This window comes from Filicampus tigris, chromosome 7 (assembly GCF_054856515.1).
Source record: "Filicampus tigris isolate MCC_2025a chromosome 7, RoL_Ftig_1.0, whole genome shotgun sequence".
Classification (NCBI taxonomy): domain Eukaryota; kingdom Metazoa; phylum Chordata; class Actinopteri; order Syngnathiformes; family Syngnathidae; genus Filicampus; species Filicampus tigris.
Window position 1 is genome coordinate 5,048,669 of NC_141223.1, and position 22,259 is coordinate 5,070,927.

The 22,259-nt window shown below is 42.8% G+C and overlaps 1 protein-coding gene across 4 annotated transcripts; it reads right to left on the bottom strand.

Annotated features, from left to right (window-relative positions):
* Positions 1–414: 414 nt before the first annotated feature.
* cluha (CLUH binding protein of NUMT mRNA a) lies at positions 415–21,984 on the bottom strand. Of its 4 annotated transcripts, XM_086036154.1 has the most exons (28): positions 21,631–21,984; positions 16,894–17,075; positions 16,648–16,819; positions 14,780–14,923; positions 14,523–14,650; positions 14,221–14,375; positions 13,366–13,491; positions 13,107–13,254; positions 11,342–11,434; positions 10,445–10,879; positions 9,011–9,270; positions 8,559–8,935; positions 7,969–8,070; positions 7,545–7,645; positions 7,289–7,441; positions 6,388–6,450; positions 5,844–6,088; positions 5,682–5,766; positions 5,346–5,499; positions 4,768–4,907; positions 4,222–4,302; positions 4,000–4,125; positions 3,228–3,349; positions 3,048–3,141; positions 2,839–2,973; positions 2,687–2,760; positions 2,152–2,237; positions 415–2,027 (listed from the first exon to the last, which is right to left on the bottom strand). In XM_086036154.1, the coding sequence occupies exons 1-28, from the start codon at positions 21,767–21,769 to the stop codon at positions 2,023–2,025; spliced, it is 4,125 nt and encodes a 1,374-aa protein (XP_085892280.1). In that variant the 5' UTR covers positions 21,770–21,984; the 3' UTR covers positions 415–2,022. The 4 variants fall into 4 exon arrangements, with proteins under 4 accessions (XP_085892280.1, XP_085892278.1, XP_085892281.1 ...); XM_086036152.1 differs by having other exon boundaries at positions 415–2,237; XM_086036155.1 differs by having other exon boundaries at positions 415–2,237; positions 8,646–8,935; positions 21,631–21,983.
* Between the last annotated feature and the right edge of the window lie 275 nt (positions 21,985–22,259).

The following is a 22,259-nucleotide window of genomic DNA, read 5'->3' on the forward strand; positions in this document are numbered from 1 at the left end:
GTTGTTTTTTTTAAAAACTATGATTCACTACACCTACGTTCGTTCGCCGTGTTTTTCTTTTTGCAGTTCATGTGTACTGTAGTCTGTTATGTGTTAACTTTATGGCTGTCATATTTCTACAACTTTACCTAAAGAACAGCCCCCATTTCACGGAAATATTTGGTATCATAGGACTCGGCCTCAACGAGGATACGCTGCCCAATCACACGTCTATTTTTCATGTATTTAATCCGTTATATTTCCAGTGTTTCAACATAAGAGATTGTATCCTTCTGTAACGAATAGTGACATATTTATTAGTTATTCATATCAGCAGAATGGCCATAACAAACGAAAATATATTGTAAAGACAAATTTCACACGTTATCAGAAGCAGACTACAGCATTCGGCAGGACAAATAATTGATCAAAATGTAGTTCCCAGTCATGAGAAGTGCTAGCGTGCCCCCTTATGGACATTTATTGGTATTGATCGAGGGGCATTGGTCAAAATAGTGATAGGCCAAATAAGATACAGAATACAAGTTAATTAGACAAAACCACAGGTAAGATGCATAAATCACCTTTATAAAGAAAAATATTCACCAGCCCATAGTTTTGACTCATGACTGCAATGACTTCCTTTGAGTGTGAGCAGCTCATCTTGTATCCTTAAAGGTATTTGTTACTCCTTCATTATGCATTTTTTTCCCGCACCATCTCTGTATTGCTTTAATCAAACATTTATACACCTCAGAATAGTTACATGTATACAAGCTCAAACTGTCATATTTTTCGTTTTGTTCCGTCAATGTCTCAATCAAGACAGCTCTTCTTTTTGTCCATTTTCATTGGTGTTGAAAATGTGCAGTCATATTCCTGCGTGCTACTTTCTTGCCTGCATACATTTGAAAACATGACAATCCAATATTGGGAGGAAAAAGCACACACAGAAAACCAGGTCCGGTCACCACAACCATTGTTGAGCACCTTACCAATAATCAAAATTAATTTGATGTCAACTATGCATATATAAAAATAAAACATTTGGAAAGCCAATGTTCATGTCGCCCCTCGTCAGCAATCCTGTTGGTTTACACAAAGACTCACAAAGTCACACGTACAAACATACATGCACAGCCTTCTCAATGTGTAAAAATAGATTGAACACAGTTAGTACACGGAAGAAATTGTTTAAGCGGTTTATGGATCTTTTTATCAAGCAAAAACTTGTTTAAATCTGATATAGATGTATACATAGTTTTTTTTTTTTTTTTCAATCTATACAATTTCTATAAAACAGTCATGGCTTAAACTAACAGGTCTAAAATGTCATCTCAACTCTCCTGTGTACGTTCCACTGACGGGAGGGGGGAAAGAAAACAGCAAAGTAGCCCAAATTTCACTGTGTGCTAGCAAGACTCAGCAGGTAGCACACATGATGAGATTCAATTAAAGTACCAACAAGGACATGGGAAATGAGCAGTACATTCTTACAAATACAAGGCCAACTGTTTTTTTTTTTTTTTTTTTTTTTTTTTTTTTTAAATCTGATTTTAGGACATGGGAGAAGGTAGCCTCGTCTCACCCATCTAGGCTACATGCCCTTGGCTCTTTAAGGCTCCTTTAGGAAGCAACATGTGATCATGGGCTAGCTGGGCCTTGTAACACAACAGATAAGGCTCTGGTACACAACGTCACCCTCGGTCTGGAGTCCACGGCTGGGATCTCCTGCTCCAATGCAACCAGATTACTTAACACCTCAAGGCAGGATTTGCTAACACTGCATGTTACAGATTGGATGTTTGTACTTTTTCTTTTTCTTTTTTTCCCCTTCTACCTCATCCTACCTTGTAGGAAGTGCCTGCTCAGTTTTGCTTTGTTCAACACATCACACAGTGTGTTCTCTGGACCCTTGACACATGCTGTATATCCCCCCCTTACGGTATTATTATTATTTTTCCTATTTCAACGCTGATATAGTCTGTTCAGTTCCTCGGTCGGCAGGGCGGGCATAACGGCAAGACTGTTACGGCACGGTCTTCACCCTTCGTAACACACACACACAAAAAAAAAAAAAGAAAAAAAAATAACTGTTGAGTGCATTGGGATGTTAATCAACAGGAATTTTGTCCACTAGTTCCAGCGGGCTATCTTCTGAGGGCCGCTCACTCTTCTCCATCAGCTCGTTCCTCTCAGACTCCTGCAGCTGCTGCCGTCGCTGCACCTCAGCTTTCAGGTTCTCCAGATCTTTTTGGCTGAAAGGCACAATGTATTCATGGTCTAATTTCCAAAAGCAATGAACTAATTACTTTCGATTAAAAAAAAAACATGGCGTGTTTTAAAGTTTTACGAACGCAATGCTATACAAAATCAATTTGTTCAAATTTACAAAACCCCCCCCCCGCACAGTAAATCATGTTAGTTGATTTCATCCGTTACAGCAGAATTAGAGCTTTAACTCTACAGAACATATTTTAATCAACTTTTGTTTCTGAAAGTGTGACAGTTGAGTGCTTTTAAAGGATGACGATGATTTAAATATATATATATATTTTTTTTTCTACCCACAGTACGGTGCAAAATTCCATTTGAGGAAGATCAGTTTGGATGACTACCACTGTGGTCCTCTAGTTGTGCGACTCATTAGCCAGTAACAAGCCATTTCAAAATGGCCGAGCATCCATTTTCTTTGCTGTGCATATACCTTAGAGGGATAAAAATGATGCCATTGATGATGTTGAGTTGTTCCAGGATGTTGGCCATGCTGGGAGCAGTGAACTGATAAACAAGACAAAAACCAAATCGCTGTCAAATAAAGTCAATTACACAAAAACCAGACGGTTCCGACCAGTACACCTTGAGGGGCATGATGCTGGCGCTGGAGCCATTTTTATAGATCTCGTTCATTGTTCTCTGCAGAGCCACGGCCTGTTGGGTGAGGCACTTCAAGTACTCGGAGCTTTCCTTGGTTTTCTCATGAGCCTCGCCCATCTGAGAACAATACCACATGTTCAAAATGAGGCCTTCCGGATGAGAAACTGTAAGGGAGGGGAGATTTCTGATACCTGGTTCTTGTAAATAGTGTAGCCTTCCTTTTCATGCTGTAGCGCCGAGCGGAACTCCGCTTTGCTTTCGTAAACCCGAGCGATAAGATGGTGGCTGGAAAGGGGAAAAACATCACAGACGATCTCGCCGCTGTATATGAAAGCATATGGATGTGGATAATTGGCGTATTCTTTGTCCACCTGAGCGCTACTTTGAGCGACCGTGGTCCATGGTACTTTGAGTTGATGGCCAGAGCATTCTCCAAGAATCTTAGAGATAAATCGTACTCCATCACGCTGTGCAATACCAAACCGATGTTACTCTGAAAACAACAATGACAGTTGTGTTACTTGCCACGCAAAGTGTGTTATTGGAGGCAGATTGTTACAGTACCACATACCCAATCCTGACCAGCTCAGTATAGAACATTATTTGACATCAGCTTTGTGGCTTGCATACCCCAGCAAAAGTAGTTTAAAATATTTAATAAGATGTGCATTTTGTTTTCATTGTGATCATTTTTGGAACAAGAGATCTTGTTTGTTAGTAAGGATTAACCAAAAAAAAAGAGCCCATTTTCTGAGGAAGGATCTGAAAAAAAAGGAGCAAATTATAGAGATACACAGATATGCTTTTTTCAGGGCCGATACCGATTCTGATTATTATTATTATTAGTCAAGGAGACTGACAACCCATATTTGGAGCCGATATTAATTTTCAGTAAAAAGGAAATTGCACTGCACTGCCACGAGTGCTATTCTAACTTTTGATGTAAACAATGTGTGTGATTCTAAAAAAAAAAAAAAAAAAAAAAGACAACATCCAATGGAAGAATTGGTACCGATCCTAAATGTCCAGCTCGAAGCAAACCAAACCGAAAATGAAATCCACGTTCACATAAAAACATAACCTCGGCAGGATTTTAAAAACAAAGACGTCGAAAGGCTTTGCCCCCATTCAGTTCGAACTTACATCTAGCAGTGCCATTTCCGGGTGGTCTTCACCGCACACCAGCAGCATGAGGTATCGAGCTCTGTAAAGCAGCTTCAATGCTGTGGACAGCTGCCCGTTTGCAAAGCAATACAGAGCCAAATGCATCTGGAGAGAAAAGAAATATATTTCATATATTAAAAAAAAAACAAAAAAAAACTTTGGCACAAACAACAACTGTCGACAGCAGACGGGACAGCTTACATATTCTTGAATTGTGTTGGGGTGCTCAATGCCGAGAACTCTTTCACTCATCAGAACAGCCTTTTGCTGGTTGCTGAGTGCCTGCAGGCGAGTAGGAAATTGTCATTTGGGAAGCAAAATCAATAGCACACAAATCCCAAGATGGCTGCTCTGTCCCAGTTCAGGTGCGACACACCTGAGAAGCTACATTTGAAATCACAACACAGTTTCAAACCAACTGTTCCTTTTAAAGCAGCTCACAAACAGAGCTCTTTTTACCTTCATAAATCCACATGAAAATTTATTTGAACCCTTTCTTGCATGAATTATGATTTGATGATGTGATTTATAATATAACGTTTTTTTTTAAGATTACTTAATACAGGTGAAAGCAACTTAAATAGCTGCCCACTGTGCCTGAAAGGCTTAAAATATGTGATCCAAGTCACACGCTAACGTGCAGTCATCGAGCGCCGCCTCCATAGACACTCGAATTGTTCTTCGGAAGGGTCTGGCCCCTGAATTGGGTGGGACACAGATGTGATTCATTTCATGTCCGATGTGCACCTCAGCGTGGTCCCCCATGATGTAATTAAGGCGAGCCAAGAGGCGCAGGCAGGCGCAGATCTCCACGTGCATGGCTCCATATACGTTGTTGAAGAGGTTGAGGGCCTCATTGATCAGCTCACACCCCTCCTTCAAAAATCCTAGGAAGCAAATCAGGGAGTTTTTAAATCATAGCAGGTAGGCAGATGCTTGATCGGTACTTGGACTTATCGTTTATATCAACGGCCTGAAAACGCCGATCCACATTTTCGCTTCCCCTGAAGCAAACGCACATTGAAAGCAACATTTAAAAAAATAAATAAATAAAAAAAGTCCTCCTTCATCTTGGTATGGAAATACTTAGTTTGTTCCCTAATCAGTTGTATACTTTTTATTAAGTTTAGAGTAGATTCAACAAATTTGATGCTTAAAAAGGCAACTTGCTACTTTTTGGGCAGATGGCTGCCCTGTACGTCACCTCGAGTTGACCGGTCAATCGTGAGCAACAAAATGGGCACATAACTTGAAGTCATAACGTACCGTATTTTAATGAATGGCGGCGTAAAGCTAGCCCCGAGTCGTGAACTGGTGAGCCTTACCTTGCTGCACCTTGGCCTGGCCGCTTTGGAAGAAGTGGAAGGCATCTGAGGCTTTGGGGTTGACGTGTTTTACCACAGGAAAAATATTAAGGATGTCCTCCTCTGTGAAAGTGGGCTTGTGGCGGCTGTCGCAGTTATACTCCTTTATCAGAATCTGGAGAGAAGATCCAAACATTAACTCATTCACTGCCATTGACGAATTGAAATAGTTTATATATATATATTTTTTTCAATTTTCTTCAAACGTTAGGGTAAAAGAGGGTCTGAAAATGTCTGGCAGTGAATGAGTTAAAAAGCTATGACAAGACGATAGTCCATTTTTGGAAGAAAACCTACTTGAATGCCTGTTTTGACTGATATTTCTCTGAGCAAAGTGATTTTCTGAATGGTGTATTTCTCCACCACCTGGTCCACATTTTCACTGCAAAAGCGGGAAGGAGATAGATTCAACACATGATGCGCTAAGCTCAAGAAACACACGAGCAAATGAGTGGTTACCATTGGATGGTGAAGTGATAGTAGCTCCGCGCCTCAGAAGCAATGTTCTTCCACAGCTCGCTGGGCGTTAGGCTGGCCCACGCGGTGTTGTCGCCGCTTCCGGGAACCTTGTTGCGACGCTTGCGGCTTTTGCGGCGAGACACAAGCTCGTCGGCCGGCAGGTGCCCAACAGCATCCGGGAAGGAACTCAGGAAGCAGTTTAGGAAATGGCTTACAGCGGCAGAGAGAGCCGACAGCTCCACACCCTTCATGATGGGAAAATAAAACAAATTAAGAAAGAATAATAAATAAATAAATTAAGAAAGAATAATAAATAAATAAATAAATATATATATATATATATATATATATATATATATAACATACATATACACATATACATACATATACATATATATACAAATATATAAATAAATATATATATACAAATATATAAATAAATATATATATACATACAAATATATAAATACATATATATATTTTAAGTTGCAAAACACAAATGCGCTAATCTGTTTCAAAAATAATTATATAGAATGTGACCAACCTGGAGGTATGTCTTGAAGATATGTTTTGCACATCTGGTGATCAATTCAATGATTCCTATTCTCTAAAAATGTAAAGCCAAAGAAAAAAAAAAAAAAAAAAAAAATGTTAGAATGGGCAAAACAAAATGCAGTAACAATGGAGGTGAAACTAAAATATTTTCACACACGTTCATGCACATAAACACGTGTCATAACCAGTGTTGTCACGGACAACCTGAAAAAGTAGCTTTACTGATTTCGTAACTTAAATTACAAACAACACTTTATGCCCTCCTTAACCTAAACACGACATGTTTTGCAAATACTTTATTGGAAGCACACTTTTAACAGTAAAGTTCAACACTAATTTTTATTCAAAACAAAGGTAGGTTTTTATTTACTTACCATAATGGTTTTTATTTAAAAAATGAGTTTCCGGATTTTACTTAAAAAGTATCTAATTATTTTTATTGAAAAAAAAAAAACAGTCTTTCTAGACTTCTTAACATGTTTTTTTTTCTTTCAAAATAAAATATAAACTAAAACAACCTGGTGAGATTTTCTCGGTAAACTTGAATCTACCACGTACTGTGACTTTGACGAAGTGTTTATGAAGCTAGATAACAGTGTCGACAGCACAAAGTGTACGACATACCTTAGACGGAACCCAGACAGTAATGACATGTTTGCTCTATGATTTGGTTGTTCGTAAAATAATAATACAATTTTCAAAAATAATCTCCAGTTTAACATTGTTGTTTACGTCAATTATTATTTAAAATGATCTTCTCACAACGTTTCACGACACTATGTAGGAGGCCGTATTACTGCCTTCCTTACACTGGTCATGACAAGTACATCATGATAGTTATTTGTACAGCTACGCAAAATATTTCCAAGTCCTAAAAATATTAGACCTACGTAAAAGTGTTCCAGCTGAGCTTTGGCGGGAGTCTTGTCCACAAACTCAAGTATGGTACCCAAGTAGCGGACATTGATGCCTCGCTGGTGCAAGGCCTCTGTCAGAGTGGCTCCATCCATTGGCAGAGCGCTTTGGTCCAAACAGTCTTTCACCTAGTGAGAACGAAACCCACTCTAAATTCAGACACGCAGCCCGCAACTTGACCTCGAAACGTAAATCCAAACAGAGGCAGTGACCACAGCACATATCACTAACCAGTGACGGGATCTGGCAGGAAACGAGGAAAGCAGCGGAATCTTTGAGTAACTGCTTTTGCTTCTGGATGTCATCCGCGCTGTCGTCTGGGAAACGTACTCCTGGTTCGACAACACACACTTATTATTGACAGTCCAAGCCACGGAGGGTGAAATGGATGAAGCAGGCTCATGACAGCTAAATTAATGGTAAGAGTAAAATAACATTGTCAGTGTATTATGTATTCAGTATATTATAACAAATGGAAATTAAATTCAGCTATAAAAACATTTTCCCAGAAATCTTGAGGGGTACGTGTTTAGCAAAAAAAAAAAAAACTGTTGCAATTGCAGTAAATGAATAAAGGCATGAATTACGCGACGAATCCAAATCCAGTGTGGATTTACATGCGACATACACAATTGAACATGTTGTCCAATCTCACCTGGAGAGAAGATGTCAGGGTTGAAGCGGATGTCGAAAGACGTATTGCTGATGGAGCCGACTGCCTTGCAGGCATTGAGAACCACCTCGCGGCTTTTGGGGTCTGTTTGAAAACGGCAGACTCGTGAGAAGCCCGGCGACGAACAATATTGGCCAACGAGTGGGAATGTCAATTTGAGAATATTTTTTGTCAAATCTGTACGATAAACACAACATGCAAATGACGCGGTACTCGTATCAGTGCAAACCCAATTCCACCCGGAAAAACGTCAACATGCACATCATACGGGACCAGGTGAGCAAATCAAAGTGTGCAAAGTCAATCTCAAATATGTTTTGGCGGACAATATGAGTATGATTGTTTTTTTGTTGTTGTTATTTCATTCAGCAGGCTGGACTATTGATGGGATTTTGGGGGGGGGGGGGGCAACACTCTTTCCCCATGCAGGCCGAGGGCTGAGCAGGCACAGCTAGCCAGGTGGATTGAAGCCGCTTGTTCTTTCCAATATTCATAACACCAAAACGACTTTTCTCTTTCTCGACTATCCACCAGAGTAGCTGTCCCAGCCTTTGGCGTTTTTTTGCACGTACCGACACCGGATCCATCTTCGGCAACTAAGGACTCCGCCAGCTCTTTGGCCTGAGCTAATCCTGGAATACTTTCCGCAAGCTCCTTACCCTCCAGTGGGCTCTTGGACTCCCCATTCTGTGTGACTGAAGCATCCAAAGGCCCGTTGGCGGCGGCCTTTGAGGGTGTCTCCTCCCCGTCGGTCCCAATGAGGCCGCGGTCCGTTCGGACGGGGCCGTCTGCGGGGACCGGCGTGCTTGAATCCGAAGCGGCCGTTTGCCCCGCGTCAGCGCTGGCCTCTGTTTCAGTGATGGCTGGCGGTTTTTCGTTCCTGTTGGCATCCTTGTTGGCTTTCTGTTGCATGAGTTGTAGTGCGGCCATCTTCATGAAGAGAAGATATCTGACGAGGGACAAAAGCCGCTGTTACACACGCGGCGTGTTATTGAGCAGTGGAACCGCCGACGCCAACGCTAACCTGTGCTCGACAAAGGCCTCAATGAGTTCCTGGCGGAGGCAGGCGAGGCGGTGGCGGTGCTGGCGGGGGAAACCCTGACGCTGGCACTCTGGAGCCAACTCCTCCCCCTCCACGGGAAGGAAGTTGAGGTCAGGTGGGAAGGTGCGGAGGAGGTCCAGGATATAGTGACGGCCGTCATTTCCGATGATGCCCTTACATTCGACCGACGAGCAAAGCTCCACTGCCTCGTTCTTCTCGTTGAGCACATTGTACCTCTGGACCTAAGATGAAGAGTAAGAACCGATTATCGTTAACATGTCTGCGTTCAAGAAGTTGGTTGCAACCCATCACAAAAACACTTCAAAAAACGATTCTATCACCTTAACGGGGAAGTCAACCCCCAAAAAGTCTTTGCAATAATATGTTCTCTGCGCCTTCATGGCATTCTGATGAATATGAGTTAAGCAGCAAAATCCACCTGTTTTTATCCATCTGAGGCGGCGGCCATTTTGTCACTTCCGTCGACTGAAAATGACATCACACTTGCTCAGGTAACGACCAAATCACCGCTCACCTGTTTTCTGAAACTGAGCCATGATCGCTCGCGACCTGAGCAACTGTGATGTCATTTTCAGTTGGCAGTAGCCAAGTGGCAAAATGGCCGCCCCCCTAAGATGGACAAAAATGGGTGGATTTTACTGCCGACTCATATTCCACAAACACAATCTCAATCGGAAAGCCGTGTTCCGATTAGTGGGCCTGCCCTGCAGAGAATATTCTTGTAAAGAGAAACTTTTGGGTTGACTTCCTCGCAGAAGTCAAACGTTTTGTTTTTTTTTCCCCCCAAGAATATGTTCTATGCAAGCCCACTAGTTGAAACAGGACATTCTGATAAATATTGCATTTGTGGAATAAGTGTTAATCCACTCGTTTTTAGCCATCTGTGGGGGCGGCCATTTTGTCTTCTGTCGACTGAAAATGACATCACAACTGCTCACAACGACCAATCACGGCTCAGGTTCAGAAAACAGGTGAGCCGTGATAGGTCATTGTGAGCAGTTGCGATGTCATTTTCAGTCGAGAGAAGACAAAATGGCCGACCCCACAGATGGCTAAAAACGAGTGGATTAACACTTATTCCACAAATGCAATATTTTTCAGAATGTCCTGTTTCAACTAGTGAGTTCAACTCACGGACACGTGAGCCAACCGACGTTCGCGTCAATGTCTCAAGTATTAGCAAGGCCGGATTGCCTAAGAAACTAGTAGAAAGAGGATACTAAATCAAATGAGCCATTGTGTTTATCTTCCATTACTTTCTAATTTTTCTTTAATATAATCTACTACATGAGCAGACTAGTAACCGGAGGCGGGACTGCCTTCCAGCCGATTGATACGATGTCTAATCGAGCGGCGGCCACTTTTGAGGAAACGTCACTGACTGATTTTACTGACTTTGAGGGGCCTGCTGGTCTTCGCCAGGAGCTCCAGGTATTTGCTGTGGGACACAACCGTCTTGCCAAAGTCGATGGAGCCGTAGATGACGCTCTGCTCCTGCTCGCGCTCCAGGATGCCGGGGATGATTGACTGGGCGGTGACGCGGTAGCCTCTGTAGTCCACCACCACTGTGCCCAGGGTGTAAAGTCCCTCCACATCCACCGCCCCGTACGCTCTCACGCCATTCAAGTCATTGGTGGGCGCGGCGTGGGCGGCGGCGTCCCCACCCAGCTCGCGGTAATGGTCCCTCACGTCAAAGCCCGGGCTGAAGAAGATGTTGTTCCAGATGAACATCTGCATGTGCGTTTCGTCACCGGGGTTGATGGCCATTACGTTTCCGTCGATGACTGCCATGGCGCCGCGCGTGGCCGCAGCGGCAAAGTCGCTGTGGACCTGCAAAGAGAATAAAAATTGAAAAAAAAAAAGGAGAAAGATGTTCGATTAGCTGTTGGATAAACAGCAGTGGTATTTTCTTTCCAATTGAGGTGAGGCTATGTCCTCATTTATGCATATTTTTTTAGATTTAAAATTTTCACTGTAAATTCTTTCTTATCAGGTTCAAAATACGGTTTCCTGTGCAAATGCGTGTGATGTCTTACATCATCTGATGATTTATAGCTTTACTTGTTATGATCATCATGCTTCTGACAGCCTGCTTGATTTTTGCCGTTTGTGTTGATTCCTGAGAGATGACTTGTCAGAATTCTGATTGGGTGAATATGCCATCGTTTTGTGTGAGAGTGGGACATTTTAGCGTGGCGAGATCTGAAAAATTAGCTGAGTCGATGTCCTCTGTAAATCAAAGTATTGCAATCTTACAACATTTTCAGGACAATATGAAGACAGAAGCAGTACTTTGAAAACAGCTCGCTCGCGGAGCAGACGCTCAGGCAGGTTCTTCCGGGGAAGCTCCCTGGTGGTCTGCAGCTCCTCATTCCAATCTCTAGTCTAAGGATGAGCACAAAAAAAAAACACAGTTAAATGAACACATCTGTAAGTTTTAATCAAAAATGGGCCATTATGTCTCACAAAGGCAGAATTTATTATATGAGACTTCTGGAGGATCTCAAGCGGGCTCATGCCCAATTTATGATTGCCGCACACCAAGCGATTCAACCTCACAATCTGGACAAATTAAAATCGGCGAGTGACCCTCGCCCACCCACCAACTGTCTGCAAAAAAAATAAAATAAATAAAAAACAATAAAATTCTTTTTTAAAAAAGCAACCTCTACTGTCCTTTTCATGAAACAAGAGTTTTAGGTGCCACATCCATTTTATTTAATCACTAACTTGGTGCAATTGTCAAATAAAAACACGTGGCCACTCTAACTATATAATCAAACACAAAGAGAGGAAACATGCGAAAACAAAGTGTATGTGGATATTTGAGAGACACTTGGTAATGATAGTTTGATTTATTAACTGCACTTGTGCATTTTAGCGACAGACATGCTCGTGCTCCACACTTTGGTTTCTAGACATTTGTAAAGCATTATACAGTGGCACCTCTACTTACGAATTGAATTGGTTCTGGAAGAAATTTCCTAAGAAGAACATTTTGTAAGTAGGGACGCGTTTTCCATGTAAATGCCCTAATCCGTTCCAAGCCCCCCAATATTCAGACATAAATGTTTTATAAAGCGTAAAAATGCATGAAAACATGTAACAAATACATGTTACAACTAGATTATTGCGCAATAAATGAGAGTTGTGCATAATGTAAATAACAAAGGATAGAGTAAAGAATAAAAATGATGGTCGTTTACCTTTTAATTGCTGTCCTCAGCGCTTTTTGCCCTCTTTGGTTCATGTTCTCTCTCGGGAGTGGTTTTTGCCTGGCGTTTCGTAAACAACTGATTTAATAACGCGGCGACTGTCGATACATAACGCTCATATTGTTTGGCGAGATCAACCAAACGCATCCCTTTTTCATACTTTTCGATTATCTCTTGCTTTGTTTGTCTTTTTTTTCCCCCCCTTTTCCTCATTTCTAATTCACGTAAAATGATCGGAACACCTCATGGCCCGAGGGGCGACTGACGAGGACGCTGCATAGACATATCTATCAATCTAGACACATACGGTAGAGGTCCCTTTTAGCCAATGGGATGCCAGGAAGGTGCTAGGTAATAGCCAATGGCAGAGCAGCTACGAGTATGTTGCGTTCTGGAAACTCTGGAGCTGCAAGTAGCAGCCCATACTAGTTTTTTTTTTGTTTTTTTTACCTTTCGTATTGTGAAATTTCCTTCGTAACAAGAGGCAATATTTTCCTGTTGAGGCGTTTCATAACTTGAAAATTTCCTATGAAAAGACGTTCGTAAGTAAAGGTACCACTGTATACGGTCTTGGTACAGCTTGGCAGCAAAGATCTTGCTTAGTAACCAGAATTGTTTTGTTTTTTTGTAATGAAAGACGATTTGACACAATGACATTTTTTCAATGCCTGATCTATCTGTGATGTGACGCCAATCAGTTCCAATTCAAATTTGGAAATCGCGACTTCCCGACGACAGTCCGGCACCCATGAAATCCCGTCGCAGAACCTCGCACCAGTTCCGTCGCGTTCGGCCGTGCGGTAAGCGGAGGGCTTGACGTTGTGACAAACCGGTTGCCGTACCTGTCCTGGTATGTGCTCCTCATAACCCAAGCGGGAGGTGTAGGCGTCCTCGGCTCGAACGCAGTCCATGACATGGTCGACCTGCGGTGACGTCCAGCTGTACACCTGGAAAGGCGTGGCTATCCGCTCGAACGGATGCCTCTGGACCCTGCGGCCCCAACGGTAAAGGAACATGAGATTCTCACGGCAAACCAAGCGGTATTTCCAATACCGACGTTCGGCGCACCACCAGATAAGAACCTTGGGGAGACATTTTCACCTTTTCTTTTGCAGGGCGGTGAAGTTCTTCTTAAAGGCAGGGCTGATCTGGCTCAGTAGTTCCACCAGAGAATGGCTCAAGAAACTCGGGCTGGCTGGTTTAGGGTTGAAGGTGTAGGTCGTCGACCTTAACAACACAAAACGCAGATGTGAGCAACTAAACTGGCGGAATGGGATTTTGTGTATAGGAAGACCCTACGCAGCACAGGTTCCGACCGACAGACTACTGCCGAATGTAATCACGCCGACCTCATTGATACGACTCAGTCGTTTTGGCATCCAAAATTAGGAGAATGACGCAGCAAAATAGACCACGTTGCACGATTTTTGGATCACTTCCACCATCTGTTGAGTAAAACCTAAGAAATACACTCACTAGAAACTTACTGTAATCAGGTACACCGAGGCAATCGAATGAGGTAATAGAAGAGCTGAATGAAATATTCTGACTTTAAGAACAGAAGAACGAGTTTTGAGCAGCACTCCATTTACATGTTAATATGTTGATTATAGTTGTAGTTGGCACGGGAAAAGAATTATACTGCACCAATAGAGATTTTAATCTTTATTTTTTTTATCTGAATGAAATAAGTACTGGACCTGTAAATCTTAAAAATCTCTCTATATCATTCAGTCCAGTTGTCGAAACCAACATGAACAGTGTTCACTTAATCTCACCAAGTTCATCAAATCTTGCAAGCCTTTCATCAAATGTCATTTATTCATAATGTACTCTAACGTTGCGGCTGGCGAGTACATGCCTTCCATTTAAAATGAGGAAAACCAAGGTTCTGCCCCAAGAAGACACTTGACTACGAACACATTCGATTCCTCTAAATTGGAGAAGTTGACTAACTGGTTGAGGTAGAAGCCGCGTGTTGAGGCAGTGACACTGACGTGGCGCTCTTCTACTGTCACGATGTACAGGTACATGAGGTCGCCATGCATCTTCCTGTTCCCGGGGGGAGGGTTCCATCCGCTCATGGTCAGGACCTTCAGGCACTGCATAGGCTGTTTAGAAACAAAGACGTGAGGCGCCGCATTCAGCTGAAACGCTACAACAGACGGACGGGTGCTCAAAACAGTCACAGCACCCTTGAAAACCAACGACCGACCTAAACTGCATAGCGGAAACAAGGCTTTTTTTTTTTTTTCTACCTTCCAGTCCTTGTTTTGTGGCTGAAGGGGTACCAGCGGGCGCTCTTTACTGCCAGGGAGAATATGCTCTGGGGGGGTGCAGTCAATCTGCTCCAGCTCACTGCCCTTTTTCTTCCGCTTCCCACTATCTGCAGTAAAAGAAAAAAAAAACAAAAAAAAAACACGTCACGTCCACCGCACGTTGTCGTCGTTGCGCAAAATATGACAAGAGTGCGACGCGGCCAACGTCGCAGGAGGCTGCAGCAATCTCAAGGTACCTCCAAGGTCTCCATCTGTGAAAATACTCAGGAAGGAAAGAGAGTTGCAGTCCACTCCGTTGTAGGCGTCCGACGGGTCCAGACTCTTCAACAGGTCTCTGATGTGACGCACGTGGATCCGGGCTTCGCGCACAGTGTATGGCTCTAGACAAGAAAAAGCACAAGCACTTTCAAGACTAATTGATTGGCATGCTTACGTTTACAGGTGTGTAAAAGGTGCTTGGGCTTCCACTAGCTTTGTCACCGTCATCAAGTAAATAGCAGGAAAGATGGAGTGAGGATTTGCAATGAGGTTTCCACGGTTTTGGAGAGGCAGGCTCCTACAACTTTTAGATCGCTTTTCATCCATTGCTTCGTATCAAAGTAGTAACAAGGGAGAGTAAACAAACTAAACTGACTTTTTTTTGTGTGTGTTACAATTTTCTGATCGTGTTTGAGTAGAAATGATTCCATACTAGGGATGGACCGATTATCGGCCGGGCCGATTATCGACCGATATTTGGCTTTTTGACGGATATCGGCATCTGCCTTTTTTAAAACTCTGCTGGCCGACAATAAATCAATTTAAATCTGTGGAAATCAAACCAAAGACATGTGAAAGTTTAACATTTCTATCATTTTGAAATTTTACTGTAGAAAACTACATGGAGCTATTGTTTACATTTTCCTTTATCCTTTTTAAGACATACTGACAATCCTAGGTGCTCCCTGAACTTTTTGTTAGAATTTTATAATAGAAATGTATACCGTGAAAAATTTCTTGTAATAATGATTTTTTTTTTAAATCACCATTATGCTAACCTGAAACATTGCTCAATTAACATGCTTAAAGAAATTACAACAAAGAGTACATTTTTCTTTAGATTTTGATGCCAATATTTTCCTTTTCACTGAAAATGAATATCGGCTCCAAATATTGGTTATCGGCCTCCTTGACTACTAATAATCGGTATCGGCCCTGAAAAGAGCATATCGGTCTATCTCTATTCCATACAGTCAGTATTGTGTTGCTTACCAAAAAATTATACCACTAAACCTAATGACCTTTGCAGAAGAATGAATTGATTACTTTATCATATTAGAAAGAGATTGTCTTACGGAAATAGCAGAGGGTGAAAAACAAAAAACTGGTAATGGAATGGTTTTTAAAATGTGTCATGCGGGTAGATTTCAAAACGATGCCAGTGAAGCCAAATTTTCTTTTTTCTTAAGTCAACGCAAACATTTTTTTCAAGAGTATGTTCTATGCAGGCCATTAATTGAAACATGGCATTCTGATTAATGTTGCTTTTGTGGAATACGAGTTAAGTAGCAAAACGCACCGCTTTTTAGCCATCAGGGGGCGTCCATTTTGTCACTTTTGACTGAAAACGTTATCACAGTTGCTCAGGGCTCAGGTAAAGACCAATCATGGCTCAGCTTCAGAAAACAAGTGAGCCATGATTTGTTGTTACTTGAGCAACGCTGATGTCATTTCCGTCGACAGAAAGTGACAAAATGGCCGCCCGCTGAGATGGATAAAAATCGGTGCATTTTGCTACTTAACTCATATTCCACAAACGCAATATGAATCCGAATGTCGTGTTTGGACTAGTGGAGGCAAATAGAACATATTATTGTCGAGAAAATTTAACTCTTTAACCATTTCCACTTTCATTAAAACTCAGCTAAATGCACAAATGATGATGACTAAATTCCATCACAGGAAGTGTTTCTTCAAAATTTGGCGTGTATGGGGGGGGGGTTGTCTGCGTTCTATTAATTTTCCCCAGCAGACTTGCGTTGGTCAATCAACAGCATTTTGAACTCCTCTGTCACGTCCCATGTCACAAATGACTTTTCATTCACAAGATGCAGATCACGCGGACCTTCCACCACTTTGAGCAGCGAGCCTTCCTGTAGGCCTTCGATGGACTTGAGCTCTGCGAAGTTGGCCAGCACATTTCCGTCCAGCTGCAGCGAGAAACAGGTGCGGTGGCAGGTGTCCTCTCTGTCGATCAACACCTGATGGATCTCTTGCACCATCTCCTGAGGAGACACCTGAGGACGAAAGAGGGAGAAGGTAAGAGAGAGGTCCAACGACGCCAGCCTCCTTTCAATGGTTTATTCTCCACCTGGAGGTCAAAGGGCTCGGCTCCGGGCGCCTGGATCTTTACGGTGAAGCCCGTGTCCTGGATGACGATCACCTCCTGCTCGTTGGAGTCGTCGGCTCCATTAATGTCACTGAGCCGGTCCCTCTTTGAGTCCGACTCCTCCGTGTGCCCATGTGGCCCTCCACCGTTCACCATGACTGTGTCTGCACAGGAAGGCAAAGACAAAGCTCACTCATTTAGTTTCCAAGGAGCACAAACGCAACTCTGTCACGCTGCGACAAAACCTCCAGACTATTGAACCACATGACGGACCGCGCTGCCAGGCAGTCGCGGCAGCAACAACAGCACACACAGACGAAGGGTGGATGAAAATGATCTCATGAAATGAACACCAGTGGTCGAGGGCAGTAAATAAGTTTCACATGCGATTCGAGCGTGTGGGAAAGGTAATCTAAGGCTTATAGGGGAAATCAACCCAAACACATTTTTTTTTTTTTTTCAAGAATATGTTCCCAGCAGGCCCACTAGTTGAACCGGCATTCTGATTAATATTGCGTTTGTGGAATATGAGTTAAGCAGCAAATTCACTCGTTTTTAGCCATCTCCGGGGGCGGCCATTTTGTCACTTCTGTCGTTTTGTTTAAACTATAAAAAAAATGTTTTTATGTTGTATTCCAATTTTATTATTGTGTCTTCTCTACATTCTATGCTTACAATTTTGTGTTCAAACGGCCCCCAGAACATAGAAAACGCAGAACTTGTCGTTACAGTATGTATGTGGGAAGTGCCCGTTGTGTGTGAATGTGTGCTGTGTTCAAATGTGCGTTAAATTCAACTGTTAAGCAGTCAGTCAATAAAGCCCAGCTAGGCGGTGTATCAACACCTTTTCTTACGCTATGTTGGCCTCTCACGCTGTCTAAGCAAGGGAGACAAAATACATAAACACCTAGGTTAGCTTAGCGCTAGCTAGCTGCTGCTACGGACACAAGTGGATGTATTTAAAATTGGTCCAGAAGAAGACCCTGGGTTCTGCCCTTGGCCAGTGTACGGCAAGAGATAATGGAGGTTAAAGTAAGTTATTTCAAATTAAAAAAGGAAAACCTTTCCGCAGGCTGTAGCTGCGTTTTCAAAACCGTAAATATGAGGATGGCTTTGGTCAACATATGGTGTAGATAAAGTGCACTCCATTTACCATTCTACATTATGATCAAATTGGATTTTCTTTCTTTCTTTTCTTTTTTTTTTTTTTTTTTTTTTGGGACTATGACATATTTCTTAGCCAAAGTACAATTAGTAACCCAATCAAGTTGATTCGGGACTCGCTCATCAAACAATAAATAGCGAGGGCGCATTTTGAGTCTGAGCTCTACTAAACACATTAGCTATATTTGGAAACATGTCCTGCCAATGGACGTATCATTATTATTTGTGCAAGTAAATTTCAGAAGAAAGTACAGGGTACGGAAATTGAACTGTAGGACTGAGTACTATAAAGAGGAATTCATGCATTAGGGATTCAGCTGCTGTCAGTGTGCGTGCGTGTGCGTCCTTGCTCACCGTCAAGGGTAACACAGCGTCAGGGTTGCTAAAATAGTGGGTGGAGCTTCATAAACTAGACCCTGACCGGCACTGGCAACAACTAAAGGAAGGGGGGCTGCAGTCACAGGACACAGCAGCCAGCAGCCAGGCTCTAATACCAAACAACAGCTTCACACCAGTTTGCGCTGTCCCAAACCAAGATTAGGCGTGACGATACATTCAATATCCTCGAGTTAAAACACTTGAATAAAGTGGCCAGAAACCAATCAAAATGTTGCTATCGTGTAAACTACAGGGCTCTATGAAGCGCACAATTTTGACAAGCAGCTGCCGAAATTTCCCGATGTGATGACTGAAAAGAAAAAAAAAAAAGATAGTTTCTACACGTACGTAGCTTGGAGTAAAAAAAAAAAAAAAAAAAAACCCTCTCAGGCTCAAATTAAAGTTTTAGCAATAATTTAGTAGTACTCCCGATAAAAAAAAAAAAAATCTAAATGCTCATATAACATGAATGTGTGTTAATTAGGGGATTAGCAATTACTTGGAGAGGGTTAACAACGGGCGGGAAATCGTTACGGGAAATCGTTACGTTGGGGACCGTTGCATTTTAATAATCGCAGAAACCTGGCCACACGCTCAGATTCCTCACGCTTCAGTGTAACAAGGAACAAAGGCAGCGGCACAAAGTGGAGTTTCATCACCACATTATTATCTCCACTAATGCGCAGGGAACAACTAATGACAAAATATGGCACGCTCGCAACCCAAGCGAGGATAAGTGGTTCGGAAAACGGATGGCTGGATAACAAACGCTATGGCACTGCACTGTGCCCTACTGTTAAAATAGTAATGAACACTTGTTGGAAACAAATGGCAACGTCGCCGCGGCTTGGGGAAGTGTAGCGACGGTGAGCGATATTTTTAATCATTTGTTTTTATACTGCTCCTTGAAAATGTCTTCACCTGCAAATGGCCACGAGCACCAAAATGTTTGGGGTTCCTCCTCCGTGCCTAAATGTTGATGGTAGTGGACTGCTGAATTTCATTTGACGAAAATAAACATGCACAGCGGCAATTGATCTAATTGAGATACAGCACACTATTAAATTGGAGGCTACTACCTGAGGAAACATGTCATTGCGACAAAAAAAGAAAAAAATAACTGGTATGTCAAACAATAACTGAACTCCAGTTCAGAGCAGTGCAGCGTATCAAGTCTGCGTCCTGTTCCAGGCAAAAATAGGAGGTCAAGGCAAAGGGATAAATTGAACATTAATCTGACAGAGAAGCAGTCAAGTAGCAAAAAACAAGACCGTAAATGTGCACAGCTCTATAATGAGACGCTTACAAAACGCACAGACTGAGCAAAATGACAAATGTATGCAGTTCAAGGCCTGTGACATGAGGACCCTAGCAGCCACCATGACCCCCAACCAACTGGAGGACAAACCATGAAAAACAACATACAAGGTGTTTTGTGATGTTTGCGGCACCTTTGACTCTGTTTTCGGACACATTTAACATAAAGTCTTTTCATCTATGAGGTGGAATTGCTCCTGGCTAGATCTTCGACATAGTTACGCTAACACAAACAGGAAGCGTAATTATCTTGTCGGATCGGATGAGCTTGTGAGCAGCAGAATGGTGGGAGCGCGTCGGTGATTCTCAAGATTAACCCAGTCACCCTTCACCCACCTCGGCAGCATTAGAGCCACAGAGCGTCATCCTTGACTGGTGCAACGCGCTGCTCCCAGAAGTGGGAACACTATTCATCCTGCAGGCCTCATGCATCAGCTGAGCAACAGTTGGGCATCAGTCGACCTGATCTGGGATGTTTCATTTTAGAGGTCAATGTAATTACTTCTTCCTTGCCCTTCTGAGGATCAAGATCAGAGGATGCCATTAATATTTGAAACTCTAGGCAGCCCTTTGAGAGTTTTCTCTGATTAAGGGCTTTTTATAAATACATCTGACTTGACAATTTCAACAAATTTTGACAAAGGAGGTTTCAGCCAGGAACGAATCGGTACCAGTCCAATTAATTGCGGGATGCTATATTTATTAGAGGATCAAATAATAAAGTTGATGACAGTTTGCAGAAACGTGGCTGCTCTGCTTTTAGAAAAAACATGCTTTTTTTTTTTTCAAAATTTTCACGAGATCGTGGAGCCCAATGCTAACTAGGGCAATAATGTGAATATTTAAAATGGTAATCGATGCTTCCATCACACTTGATGGAGTTTACTTGTCAAACGCGGCGAGTCAATGTGCCACATGACAACCACGCAGGCTGCGGTGACTTGCTTGCCAAGTTGTGTAACTTCTTTCCCGGCTGACTGCTACCCTCGGCCCGGTGTCAACTAGCAACACGAACACAGTGCTCCCGCTTCACCGAGAACGGCCCCACAACACAACTTCAGCGTGCAGAGTACTCACCAGCTTGCATGTCTCATTAGAAGCGTAACCTTCCCTTTCCCTGTCAACGCACCTTCATGACGTTTTCTATGTAACCACCGGCTTCCGCTTCCCGGGCTAGGCGGGACACTCGACTTCATCCTCACCGGTAGGGGAGCACGGGAAGCTGGGAGCTCCTTTCGACAGGCTCGCGGGCGCTTTGCTGTCTTAACAACAATTCGTCTTTGACAATGACAGGACTATAGTGGATGAACAAGTGTGAGATATGTTTATGACGAGTGAGACACACATTTAAGAGATATACTTTAACAATCACCCCCCGTGTTCATGCCGAGAGTGTGCGACGCCATTGAAGGTGACCTTCAGTACCGTGTACGTCACAACGAGTTTGCGCATAACGACTCCAACTTCAGATAGTTTGGCTTTTGGGTTCTCAAATAAAAACCGAAGTTTTACGGTTATCGCGTTTGCGGAGAAGCTATGTAACAAATGCTCCACTAGCATGACTTGAGCGCTTGACTACTGTTAGCATGTCAGCTAACTGTTTGGGTTAGTTGCGCATCGGCATCCAGTGTCACGCACTAGTCGCTATAACAGACTTGTGATAACAGTCCGATTTTGTATTTAAAAACCTATGGAAACAATGCGATTATACCGTTATCATGACGTATTACAGATGCACCACTGGCCATTTAACATGGTGCAAAGAAGGTAGAGGTGAAGTGAGACAGGGACTTTTGGCCAAATTTTAATGCGACCACCTTATTGTTTACACACATACAAAACAAACAAGGTATTGCTCACCACAGCCGCACGACTCCTTCAAATGCGCCCTGCTGCTCTCGTGGGCGTCCTGAGCTCCATCTCCGGCTTCCTCCGCAGCAACATCAGCCGGACGGCAGCCGGGCGCAGAAGCCGAGGTGTCGTCCGTCTTGCTCACCATGGTCAAAAAGACAAACGGGCGACGTGACAGTGTTGGAGAAGAGCTATTCACAAGACGGCTTGGTGTGCTTTCGGGCCGGTCGGCAGTCTACATGCGCAGGGGACGGGCTTACAAAAACAAGTGTTCTTAGGAAGGACAACGCTGTATGGATCACACGTGCTTTTCGGCTCTCCTCCTCTTGACCTCTTTGCCTTTGCCTCCCTTGGCCCCGCCCACTTACTGAGGCTGCTACGGAAAGTCACACGCGTCAAATTTCTAAAATCTGAAGCTCCTCTACTATCTTTTGTAAGTCATTTTCTTACCCTTTATCGAGCCAAGGCACATTTTTTACATAAAACATGTTGTCAAAAGTATACCGCCTACTTTGTTGAACATATAGATTATCTTGTTTAATTGCACCTTCTGCCATCTAGTGCAAGATTATTTAATTGCTCTATCTTTCAATATACGTCGCTGGCATAGATAATGGAAAAAATACATTTTTGTATTT